Here is a 13,179-nt window from a genome sequence, read left to right on the forward strand (position 1 = left end):
TTGGTGACACAATTGAGCTCGTTCTCTGCTGAGCCACATAACAGCTGTCCATGCACAAACCCAACAGCAATTCCTGGGCTCAGCATCCGGCAGAGGGAGACACTTTATAAGTGGCTCTTCTGGGGCCCTGATGGGAGCTGTTCTACAGCCACTCCCAAAGGGAAACAAGGCGAAGTGGGGAGCTGATACAGAGAGCAGTGGTCAAACTAGATACAGCATACAGCCTTTATTCAAGCGGCACAGGGTGGGGAGGCAGTGAAGAACAACACACCCAGCCAAACCTACAAGGTATTTTTGTATCTGCATCAAGAAAGGGTAGGAGCCTCTGGAACGCAGACCAAAATGGTGACAGGATTTGGTCCCAGCAGCCAAACAGAGGCTCTGCCCTGGCAGGGGAGGTCCCATCCATCCCTGAGCATGCAGTTGCCAGCAGCTCTGCACAACCGGTTCAGAACGCAGCACAACCACACGGAGAGGAGCCGTGCAGCCCAGAGCTCATGGGAGCATGAGGGGGACAGGAAGGTTCCACCCCATATCTCCCTCTTGCAGATCGTGTATGCAGGCTTCAAGGGACTCCAGAGGCACAGAGGAATCCCAGGAGTGGTGGCAGGGGCCAGGAACAGCACTGGTGACTCATGATCAGTCAGGTCTGTGGTTCTTCCTGCTCATCTCTGATACGGATGCATCGAGGCAGATTTGATGTTGGTTTTTATACCACTGGGCATCTTCCCTGCATACAAAAAGGAGCAGGGCAAAGTCACTTGTGAGAGAATGCATCTGTGCAAGAGATCACAGAGCAGTCATTCAGGCACACCCTGACACCAGGGCACTGAAGCCCTTCCCACACCCTGGTAACTGCTGCTGTTCCTTCATTTCATCTCAGACACCAATTCCTTCTCAGTGACCCTGGACTGGACAAGGACTCCAGCTGACACTGCACAAGCACCATGCACAATCCCAGGGCTGAAGGGGCTGTGGGTTGTCTTGTCCAACCCCCTGCGCCAATGCAGGAATGCTGCTCCTCAGCCATCCCTGTCCAGTGCTTACCCTGCTTCCTCTTGCAAACTTGCAGGGAAGGGGACTCCACTGCTGCCCCAGGCAGTCTGCTCCACAGCCATTCTGTTCTAACAGCAAGGATGCTTAGCTTTACCTGAGCTAAATTTCCCTGGCTCGATTCACTAAGTGGTGTCCTGCCTTGGGTGGCAAGGGAAAACAGATGTTCTCTCCCTTCTTTACAACAGCCTTTCAGATTTATAAAACTGCCAAGTTCAGGCTCCAGGGGTGGCCAGCATGCCCCTGGAAGCCACGCAGCTCATGCCTTGCTCCAGCTCTTGGGTGCCCTCTCCTTCTCACCCACTCACCATGCCTTGTTGTAATAGTTTGATTGGAAGGGATGCTGCCTAATGGGTCCTAGAGCAAGCCCCAGGTCCTCTAGATGCCAGCTCAGTCTGGCAGGGGCAGGGGAAATACCGTGACCACTAAGACAGTTTTCCTAGTTACTGCAGATAGCCACTTTCTGGCACACGGTAGTATCCGTGGAGGTAATGTATAGTTAACCTCCCACTTTCATTTCCAGCGGGAAGATCTTGACTTTATGCCCACTTTATGGAAATAGGAGACTCCTCCCTAGCTTGCTCCTGCAGCCACATGGCTGAGGGCAAGTGAACCTCAGGGGCATCCAAACCCCCAAGCCTCTTGACTTGGGTAGGCCTGCACATGGGATGCTTGCCAAATGATGTGGAAGCATCTGAAACTCCAGGTGAGGGTGGAGGATGTTTGACAGTAGTAGGGCCACATATGGTTCTTGAATGAGTCACGGATTTGGAATTCATTTGGTTGATGTGGCTCGAAACATGGAAAATTTTCCTTAAAAAAACCCAAAACAAACAAACCAAAAAACCTGTAGCCTTAAGGGCTGATCACAGCCTCTGACCTCCCCCACAGCCATGTTCATGCCTCATAGGTATTACCAGTTAACAACTTTGTTGGGCGCTGAGTCCCAATCTGCTACCAGGCCACCTCAGGCCTTTATACCCTTGTTGGGGCCTCAGCTTTCCCAGCCTCTGTCCCTTCTCTCTTGCCAATTCCCTTAGCCTAGGCCCTCTGTGCCGGGCCTGACTTCTGGGATCCAGCCCAAGTCTCCAGGCTTGGGAGCAGCCCAGGCTGTTGCATGTGTGGCTGGTCCCACTGCCCCCAGACATGCAGCAGGGCTGGGGCAGCGTGACAGCTGGACTCAACTTCCTGGCAGCTCCAGCAGCAGCGGCTCCTTCCAGCTGATGCTGCCAGCGTCACTGCTGTTGCCGGATCCAGCCTCACTGCCCAGGCACCCTAGCCCACCTGCCCTTCACCTACTGCCAGGGATGCCAAACAGAGCAGGAAGGCAAGGTGAGCAGGATCTTCACAGACACTGCCCAGGACCCGCAGAGGCAGGGTGTACTAGGTCAGGCAGATAGGATGGGGCCACAGGTGGGGAGCAGCATCCAGAAATAGGACGGGTAGATGGGGATGGGGCTGCCAAGGGACAAGGACAGGCACGAGCACGAGCAGGCAGCCCCAGTACAGTGTGGCTGCAGAGGGGTACAGCTGAGCCCCAGTGGATCATGACTGGATTATGCCACCCCATGCTCAGATGCGCTGTACTGGTGCTGCTGCATGCACCTGTGCTGGGGCAGGGGATGGGGGCCCTACCCGCCCAGTCCATCCAGTCTACTAATCTATCACTTGGGGAATTTTGGTGAGCTGTTGTAAGACGGGGGAGAAGGGATAGAAGGTGCTGATCCAACCCACAACAGCTCACTAAAACGACCCTCCAGCCCAAATAATTGCAAACTGCTGTTCCAGCTTCTCCCTATCCTTCTTAAAACGTGGAGCCCAGAATTGTCTCTAGTACTCCTGATGAGGCCTAACCAGCACCAAGTAGCATGGTGCTGTCATCTCCCATGTTCCATGTCTTATACCCAACGCTTCTATGTTTTTGCTGACTTGCGTTAACAAGTCTGTGTTCTATGCAAACCCCAAGATCCTCCTCAGCAATGCTGCTGCCCAGTTAACTCCCTTTGTCTTTGTGCTTCTGGTCATACTTCTCTGGACACAGTGCATCACATTTCTCTGCATTGAATTTCATCATCCGGTTGTCTCTAGTCCAACTCCACCCATGACTGGACCACGGGTATAGAGGGCTATACCCTGTACAGGAGGGATCGTGTTGACAAAAGGGGCGGGGGTGTAGCTCTCTATGTGAAAGAAAGCTACATGTCCCTGAAAGCTGATGTTGGCGACCGGCATGGACAGCTAGAGACCCTCTGGGTAAAAATTCGTGGGGAATACGGCACAGGGGACACAACGGTGGGAGTCTACTACAGACCTCTCACTCAAAGTCCCGAGCTTGACCAGGAGTTCCCCCGGGAGCTGGCTGAGGCTGCTTGCTCCAGGACCTTGGTTGTCATGGGTGACTTCAATTACCCGGACATCTTGTGGGAAAATCACTCAGCAAAATCCGAGCGGTCGCAAAGCTTTCTCTCGTGCGTGGATGACCTCTACCTGACTCAAGAAGTCTATGGGCCAACGCGAGGCAAAGCACTGCTCGACCTGGTACTGGCTACGGGGGACGACCTAATCGGTGACCTAGTGATCGATGGGAAGTTGGGTGACAGCGACCACGAGCTGATCACCTTCACCATCCGCCGTAAAGCTGGCAAGTCAGTCAGCAACACAGAAGTCCTTGACTTCAGACAAGCCGACTTTGAAAAGCTCAAGAGGCTTGTCGGTCAGGTCCTCAGGGACCATGACCCCAGGGAGATGGGAGTTTAAGAAGAGTGGTTGCTTCTCAAGGAAGCGATCCTCAATGCACTAGCTAAATCTATTCCAACATGGAGGAAAGGCAGCAAGAAGGCACAGCAGCCCTCCTGGCTCTCCAGGGACCTAGCGGACCTCCTGCGGCTAAAAAGGAAAGCCTACAAAGGATGGAGGACGGGATTCACCTCCAAGGAGGATTATTCTGCACTGGTCCGGTCCTGCAGGGAGCAAACCAGGAAAGCCAAGGCTGCAACTGAACTCCAACTAGCTTCAAGCATCAAGGACAACAAAAAGTCCTTTTTCAGATATGTAGGGAGCCGGAGGAAAAGCAAGGGCAATGTTGGACCCCTGCTAAACCAGATGGGGCAACTGACAACTGACGCCCAGGAAAAAGCCAACCTATTAAATAGGTACTTTGCGTCAGTCTTTCATCAGTCCCATGGGACGCCCATGCCTGCTATGGGACAGGGAGATCCGGGTGATGGGGATCCCCTACCCTCCATCAATGCTGACCTCGTGAAGGAACACCTTGAGAAGCTGGATACCTTCAAGTCAGCTGGCCCTGACAACCTGCACCCCAGGGTACTCAAGGAGCTGGCGAGCGTCATAGCCCAGCCCCTGGCACGGGTCTTTGAAAACTCCTGCCACTCTGGTGTAGTGCCCGAAGACTGGAAGAAGGCCAATGTGGTGCCGATCTTCAAGAAAGGGAGGAGAGTGGATCCGGCTAACTACAGGCCCATTAGCCTGACTTCTATCCTGGGGAAGATCTTACAAAAGTTTATTAAGGAGGCCATCCTTGAGGGACTGGCCCAGGCTAACATTCTAAGGGACAGCCAGCACGGATTTGTTGCGGGTAGGTCTTGTTTGACCAATCTCATTTCCTTCTATGACCAGGTGACCTATCACCTGGACGAGGGAGAAGAGATTGATGTCATATATCTTGACTTCAAAAAAGCTTTTGATCTGGTATCCCATGATCACCTCTTGGCCAAACTGACCAGTTGTGGCCTTGGCTCCACCACGATCCGCTGGCTGGGAAACTGGCTCCGTGGTTGGACCCAGAGGGTTGTAATTGATGGCAGTCACTCATCGTGGTGCCCTGTGACCAGTGGGGTCCCTCAAGGCTCTGTCCTGGGACCCATCCTGTTCAACATCTTCAGTAATGATGTGGACATTGGAGTCAGGAGTGGACTGGCCAAGTTCGTCGATGACACCAAACTTTGGGGCAAAGCATCCACGCCAGAAGATAGGCGGGTGATCCAGGCTGACCTGGACAAGCTCAACAAATGGGCGGACGAGAACCTGATGGTGTTTAACACCGAAAAATGCAAGGTTCTCCACCTTGGGAGGAAAAACCTGCAGCACCCTTATAGGCTCGGCAGTGCTACATTGGATAGCACTACAGAAGAAAGAGACTTGGGGGTCATCATTGACCACAAGATGAACATGAGCCTGCAATGCGATGCTGCGGCTAGTAAAGCGACCAAAACGCTGGCTTGCATCCATAGATGCTTTTCGAGCAAATCCCGGGACGTCATTCTCCCCTTGTACTCGGCCTTGGTGAGGCCGCAGCTGGAGTACTGCATCCAGTTTTGGGCTCCACAATTCAAAAAGGAAGTGGAGAAGCTTGAGAGAGTCCAGAGGAGAGCCACGCACATGATCAGAGGTCAGGAAAACAGAGCTTACGATGACAGGCTGAGAGCCATGGGACTCTTTAGCCTGGAAAAGCGTAGGCTCAGGGGTGATCTGCTGGCCACCTATAAGTTTATCGAAGGTGACCACCAGGATCTGGGGGAACGTCTGTTCACCAGAGCGCCCCAAGGGATGACTAGGTCGAACGGTCACAAAGTCCTGCAAGACCGTTTCAGGCTGGACATAAGGAAGAATTTCTTTACTGTCCGAGCCCCCAAGGTCTGGAGCAGTCTGCCAGCGGAGGTGGTTCAAGGACCTACATTGAACACCTTCAAGAGTAAATTGGATGCTGATCTTGCTGGGATCCTATGACCCCAGCTGACTTCCTGCCTTTTGGGCAGGGGGCTGGACTCGATGATCTCCCGTGGTCCCTTCCAGCCCTGATGTCTATGAAATCTATGAAAATCTATGAGGGGGACTCTGAAGTGCTTTGGGTTAGAGTACAAGGCAGTTGAGGGGAAAGGGACTTAACGGTGGGAGTCTACTACAGACCTCCCAACCAGGGAGAGGAGCTTGACCAGGAATTCTTGGGTCAGCTCATGGAGGTAGCAAAGGCTAAGGATGTGGAAGTCATGGGGGACCTGAACTTCCCAGACATCTGCTGGGAGGAGCAGTCAGCTAGGTCTGACCACTCACGTAGGTTCTTGGCCAGAGTGCAGGACCTCCATCTAACCCAGGAGGTGCACAGCCCCACTGGGGGAGATGCCTTGTTGGACCTAGGCCTGGCCACGGGTGATGACCTGGTGAGGGGGCTGCGGGTGCTCGACCACCTGGGCGACAGCGATCATCGCCTGCTGGAATTCACCATCCAGCGCAAGGTGGCAAAGGCATGCAGTAAGGCAGCGGCCCTAGATTTTAGGAGGGCAGACTTCAACAAGCTAAGGAGGATAGTTGGAGAAGCGCTGAGGTCCCGGAGGGGAGGGGAGCCAGGTGTCCAAGGAGAGTGGCTGCTCCTTAAGGAGGTGATCCTCCAAGCCCAAAGGAAGGTAATCCCAACGAGGATCAAAGGGAGCAGGAGAGCACACAAGCCTCCGTGGCTCACCAAAAGCATCTGGGAATGTCTCCTTGCTAAAAAGGAGGCTTACACCCAATGGAAAGAAGGGGTCATCACCATGGAGGACTATTCTGTAGTTGCTCAGGGATGTAGTGGGGTAGTTAGGAAGGCCAAGGCAGAGATGGAACTGGGGCTAGCTTCCCAGATTAAGGACAATAAGAAGTCCTTTTTTAAATACGTAGGGGGTAAAAAGAAGGTCCCGGGTAATGTGGGGCCCTTGCAGGACGCGATGGGAAACTTGGTCGTCACACCACATGGCAAAGCTAACATGTTTAATGATTTCTTTGCCTCCGTCTTCCTAAGTAGGGACCAGAACAGGCACCTCCCTGCTGGGCCCCCCTCGGGCCCCGGGGCAGGCACACCTGGGCCACGGGTTAGCGAGGATTTAGTTAGGGAGCTTCTGGAGGGGTTGGACGTATTCAAGTCAGCCAGCCCAGATGATCTCCACCCTAGAGTTCTAATGGAACTGGCCCAGGTCATTGCAAGTCCCCTGGCACAACTTTAGGAGCACTCGTGGTGCTCTGGTGAGATACCGGAGGACTGGAAGAGGGCCAACGTGTTCCCCATCTTCAAAAAAGGCAGGAAGGAGGACCCGGGAAACTATAGGCTGGTTAGTCTCACCTCGATCCTAGGCAAGCTGTTTGAGAAAATTATGCTGGCACACATCCAGGAGGGGCCAGCAGGGGACTGCATGCTTAGGGGCAACCAACATGGGTTCATCAGTGGCAGGTCCAGTCAGACCAACCTGGTGGCCTTTTACGATCAGATCACCAGATCATTAGATGCAGGGGTAGCAGTGGATAGTCTTCCTGGACTTCCGGAAGGCTTTTGACACTGTCTCTCACCCCGTTCTCATTAAGAAACTGGGGGGCTGTGGTGTAGACACCCACACAGTCAAATGGGTCGCCAACTGGCTGGAGGGCCGCGTCCAGAGGGTGGTGGTGGATGGGTCCTTCTCAACCTGGAAGAACGTGGGCAGTGGGGTCCCCCAGGGCTCGGTCCTCGGGCCCGCACTGTTCAACATCTTCATCAGTGATTTGGACGAGGGGGTAAAAAGCACCCTGTTCAAATTTGCTGATGACACTAAGATGTGGGGGAACGTGGGCACACTGGAAGGCTGCAACAGGCTACGACCAGACCTAGACAGGTTATAAGGGTGGGCGGATGAGAATAGGATGGGTTTCAACACAGACAAGTGCAAGGTGATGCACCTCGGGAGGAACAACCGGCACCACACCTACAGGTTAGGGGACTCCCCTCTTGTCAGTACGGAGGCAGAAAGGGATCTGGGGCTCATCATTGACTCCAAGATGAACATGGGCCAGCAGTGTGGAGAGGCAGTTAGGAAGGCCCAACCACACCTTGGCATGCATCCACAGATGCATCTTGAGCAGGTCTAAAAAGGTGATTCTCCCCCTCTATGCGGCACTGGTCAGGCCGCAGCTGGAGTACTGTGTCCAGTTCTGGGTGCTGCACTTCAAGAGGGATGTCGACAGCATTGAGAGGGTCCAGAGGAGGGCCACTCATATGATCAGGGGACAACAGGGCAGGCCCTATGAGGAGAGGCTACGGGACCTGAACCTGTTCGGCCTCCAAAAGAGAAGGCTGAGGGGGGATCTTGTGGCCTGTTATAAACTAGTCGGGGGGACCAGCAGGCATTGGGGGAGTCCCTGTTCCCCCGAGCACCGCCAGGAGTGACCAGGAATAACGGTCACAAGCTGGCAGAGGGTAGGTTTAGGTTAGATATCAGGAGGCGCTACTTCACGGTCAGGGAGGCTAGGGTCTGGAACCAGCTTCCAAGAGAAGTGGTGCTGGCTCCTACCCTGGGGGTGTTTAAGAGGAGATTAGATGAACATCTTGCTGGGGTCATTTGACCCCAGTATTATTTCCTGCCATGGCATGGGGTTGGACTAGATGATCTGCTCAGGTGCCTTCCGACCCTAGAAACTATGAAATCCCACTTGAATCCTCCTCTATTCTGACACAGATCCATTTATAATTACCCTTTGCTTGTAGTTACTGAGCCAATATGTATCCACCTCTCAGAAATTTCATCTATCCATGTAAAATTCATTTCTACGGTCATGGAGAACTTTAACAAAAGCCACACTGAAGTCCAAGTACATTATGCCACTGCATTCCCTTCATCCACCCAACTGGTTACTTCGTCGAAGTAGATTAAATTAGTTCAGCATTTTTTGTTTTTAATTAGTCCATGATGATTGCTAGTGATCAATCTTTCCTCCTCCAAATGTTTACAAATTGAGACCAATATCTATTTGAGTACTGAGGTCCAGGTGACTGGTCTATAATGCCCCAGGTGTCCACTTACATTTTTTACAGGCACTACATTAGCCCTTTTCCAGTTCTCTGGAACCTTGTCTGCCTCCCACAATTTTTAAATGTTATTGCGAATGGCTCCTAGATCCTTTCGACTTGTTCCTTCAGCATCATGAGATGAATTTCATTAGGACCTGGTGACTTAAATTTATTCTGTTAATCAAAAGATCTCCGACACGCTCTTCAGTTACCATGGCCTCAGCCTTTCTCCTTTTTTGTCTATGTTATTTTATTAGCCATCAGGTTGCAGTTTATTTTTGGGGAAGACTAAGGCAAAGTAGCCAATGAGTAGCTCTGCCTTTTTTTGCATCTTCTGGTAATAGCTTCACCTGACTATTAAACAATGGACCTTATTTTTTCAGAGCACTATATATATATAAATCCCCTTCTTGTTGTCTTTTAAGTTCCCCCTCCAGGTGTAACTTATCTTTTATGTTTGTTTTCCTGATTTTGTCCCTGCATGTTTTTGCTATGACTTAGTGATGCATCTTTCCTTCCACTGCCTGTATGTTTTCCTTCCGATTTTGCAGGATCTAAGGAGTTCCCTGCATATCACATCAGTCTCCTCTGGTTTCCACCATGATGAAATAGTTTCTTGTTGAGGTTTCAATGTTATGCCTCTTTAGAAGCTGCCATCCTCCTGGGCCCTTTACTCTTTAACCTGCCCACAGACCTTTCCCTGCTATTCTCTGAATTGGCTGAAATCTGCCTTTTTAAAGTCCAGTATTTTCGTTCAACTAACCTCAGACTTCCTCTTTCTCAGAGTGATGAATTCTATCATACCACAATCACTTTCTCCCAAGTTTCCAAACAACTTCATGTTCTCAATCAATTCTTCCTTGTTGGTCAGAGTAAGAACCAAGATAGTTGTGCTCTGTTCATTAAGAACCTCCTAGACATTATGTTGACTGTACTATTCTTCCAACAGATATCAGGGAAGTTAAACTCCCCCCTTAGTACCATCTCATAATGTTTGGATGTGCTTGTTATCTCCCTGAGTACCTCATCCACCTCTTCTTCCTGAATTGGTAGTCTATAGTAGACCCCCATTATAATATTACTGCTGTTCTTTTCCTTTTCATCCTCTTGCTCTGGAAGGCAATGCCTCAGGGGATGCAGTCAAAAATCACACGGGCTTCTTGCTGCCATGGCACACTGCAAATTCCTGTCTAATTCCTGCACAAAAACATTGTTAATTTAGGGTTGAGACTACTGCTCAAATGCATTTTCCACCTAAATGCCTATATTATCATGAAACCGCCTTTCTGACCAACTTCAGCCAATGTGACACCCCCCTCTAATGTCCTACTGGCTACCCCTGGATTCTATGACAGCTTCAGAATAATTTTGGAAATGAGATTCTTAGTGAAGGAAACAGCAAAATGAACGGCATGATCATTGTTTTCCACGTGGTGTCTCATTCAGTGGATTCTGGCTGCCCCACATTTGGTGCTTGGAGGATTGCTTGGAAGGTTGCAGGATTTCAGTGGAGGCAGCCTAAGTGCATGACAGAAATTGGATGTGGAAGCTGTAGGCCCTGGCACTGGGCTTTCAGCACCTGGGAAAGAAGAGTGGGGCTCTTGGCGAATACTTGAGCCAGAGGGTTCTGCTCAAATGATCGACAGCGGAACAGCTAACAATGCTGACGCTCGCTGCTAAACTTCACCATAAACACCCCCAACGAAACATACAAGGCAATACTAGCCTCTCAAAGCTGTTATTTCAGCTTGTCTGCAAACTCAGGCAGGCCTCATTTCATCACTTACAACTGTGATAGTTGAAAGGTTTTCTTCACAACCAAGAAGCCGCATAGAAGCTGCAGCAATTAATGCTGCCACCACTTCCCCTGCTGCAACACTTCTGGAGAGATGACACAGTCCATCAGGCCAGAGGTTGAGCACCACTGTTTTATACTTCTCCAAGGGGTATATAGGGTTCCTATACCCCCTCTGCTTGGGCTGTGTAGGAGCCCTAAGTTATCTCAGGCTACTCGGCTACGCTGTCCCTTTTCTGAGATACCTGCCACTCCAAACACTAATCCTGATTGCTGCTCCATGCATAGGATTTCTTAGATAAGTTTAAACTTGCATGACTGTCAGACCTAAGACAATTGGACTCTTCTGTTAAAGGTTTTTAGAGACAGCAGCAAATGGAAATTAGTTATATGTTTTTAACCATAGCAGTGATGAACTGCTGCAACTGATTCATAAGGGACACCCCTGTCGGTTCTTCTGGCACAGAGTCCCCAGACTGGGTGTTTCTAGAAGAGCTTGTGGTTGAGAAAAAGCAGATGTTAGGCAGATTGCAAGAGATACTGGGCAAGGCTTTGGCCCGTGCTCTGCATGTCAAGTTAGCCTAAATAATTACAGCAGTCCCTTCTGGCCTTAATGCCCACAAATATGCAACAGCTCTTCAGTATCTGGATTTTAATACCATGGTCTCACTGGAATGCAGCTTACCTCAGATCCATGCCATAGACCCTCTGCTCTCACTGCCCTGAAACACGTTCCTGTCTCCCACCAGGCCCTCAAAGCCACTTCTCCCCAGGTGTGGTGCCTGGGTTAGGATCTCTGCCCTAAGGCTCTCTTTGGATCTTCCCCACTCCTGTGTTCTGCTCTTTCTTCCCATCTGCATTTCAGGCACACTGTGGTGTACCACTTATTTACCTGGCTGGCTTGCTTGTGACATCTGCACTCCTGCAAGCATTGGCTGCTGTGGGGTTGGTGCACCTGATATCTGGACCTGCTGCATGCCAGAAGCCCCTGCTATGATGGGGCCAGTGCCTGGCTGACCTGACTGGACAGGCCCCGCTGAGCCTGGAGGCCTCCGGTTGGACAGGCCTTTTCCAAATGCCACTGCTGCTACCAAGGCATTGGTGTCAGTAGGGTTGAAGGTTTGCTTGTTTTGCCGTAAACCTGCAGGGAAAGAAGAGACTTCTGGTGCATTTCAACAAGCCCACAGATGCTTCTCAAGAGGCACCCTCAAGTAGGAAAGGAGCTTGTGCCTGCAACTATGAACCTGTATCAATGTTAGGACAGAAAAGAAAGGAAGGATGGACCAGCAGTAGGGATCCCCCTCCTCTCTTTGGGAAGAGAGCAAAGTAAAGTAGCCATGACAGCTGGGCTACCAGGCTTGGACTCGGTTTCCTCTGAGGTCTCTACCTAAGCCACCTCCTTACTGCTGCACACAAACACCCCCTGCATGCATTGGCCCAGCCACCACCCTCCTCCTCCCACTTACAGAGAGCATCTGACTTCAGTCCCAGGCAGCACCATGCACAATGTCAACAATGCACAAAGTAATAATACCTTTGACCATTGTGGGAGCATAGCTGGGTGCACAGGATAAGGGCAGAATGCAAGGTGACAGGACAGGCTGACAGTATGTCCAGAAAGACCATTATACACAGGATATGAAATACCAAATGGGAGCTGCCACCTGGTATATTCTGGACTCTCTCAAGTCTGGCTAAAGAGTTTCCATGCTCTCCTACCTTTGCACAGCACTACTGATTCATTTATGTGAATTAGAGTGCTTTGCTTGCAAATGCGAGTAAATAAGTGTCCAATCTCCCATGGGCATCTAAATCAACCTTACAGAAGAGGCCAGAATGACACTTCTGGCAGGGTCAGTATTCATCAATCTGGTTTCCATGAAGCAGAGAAAACCTGGACAGGCACAAATGAAACCGTTCTCCCACCTTCTTGACTCCTTTCCAAAACAGAGTAGTCACAAGCCCAGATGCCTGTTGACCCTTCCTCCTCTTCCTTTCTGTACTTCTGCTCCCTTCTGGTTCCAGGGGCTGTGCAATACCAGGGCCATGCCTCTCACACTGGCCCTGCGGACTCTGCACTTGCCTTTGCCTGGTACCCGTACCTCCACTTTCAGACTCCCGTTCCTCCTTGCTGATTTTCTCCAGCAGATTTGAACACATTTTGTTCAGGCTCTGGATCTGTTTCTGCAAAGTGAAAGCAACCAGAAGATGGAAGGACATCTCTAACCCAATACCAGTCAGCAAGGTTCATGAACAAACCCTGTCCCAGCTCCTGCCCGAATGAATACAAGTGCTTCAGTGGTGGAGTCCAGGGAACATGCTTCTAAGGCACAGAGCAGGGGATGCTATATGAGGCAAGGCAATCATTGATCTTTCAGAGCAGGACATGGTTAGGGTGCTACTGCATTGGAAGGAGGTTGGAGAATCTGGGTCAGCTGGAGAAATCACAAAAAGAGAAAGGAAGAAGGCCACAAGCAGAAGGAAAGAATAATTGGAGTAGGGAAGAACAAGGGCTGCAGCAATT

The 13,179-nt window shown here is 51.0% G+C and overlaps 1 protein-coding gene across 1 annotated transcript in view; it reads right to left on the reverse strand.

The window, feature by feature from the left end:
* Window positions 1–211: 211 nt before the first annotated feature.
* The window catches only part of MED8 (mediator complex subunit 8), a 31,560-nt gene continuing 18,592 nt past the window's right edge, over window positions 212–13,179 (reverse strand). The window contains exons 5-7 of the mRNA XM_090049867.1: window positions 12,758–12,839; window positions 11,548–11,796; window positions 212–730 (exon numbers count right to left, since the gene is read on the reverse strand). Of these exons, the coding sequence (XP_089905993.1) occupies window positions 666–730; window positions 11,548–11,796; window positions 12,758–12,839 (396 nt within the window). The 3' untranslated portion in view covers window positions 212–665. The remainder of the gene's footprint in view (window positions 731–11,547; window positions 11,797–12,757; window positions 12,840–13,179) is intronic.

This window comes from Crocodylus siamensis, chromosome 5 (assembly GCF_052110815.1).
Source record: "Crocodylus siamensis isolate JL-2025a chromosome 5, ASM5211081v1, whole genome shotgun sequence".
NCBI classification, from domain to species: Eukaryota; Metazoa; Chordata; order Crocodylia; family Crocodylidae; genus Crocodylus; species Crocodylus siamensis.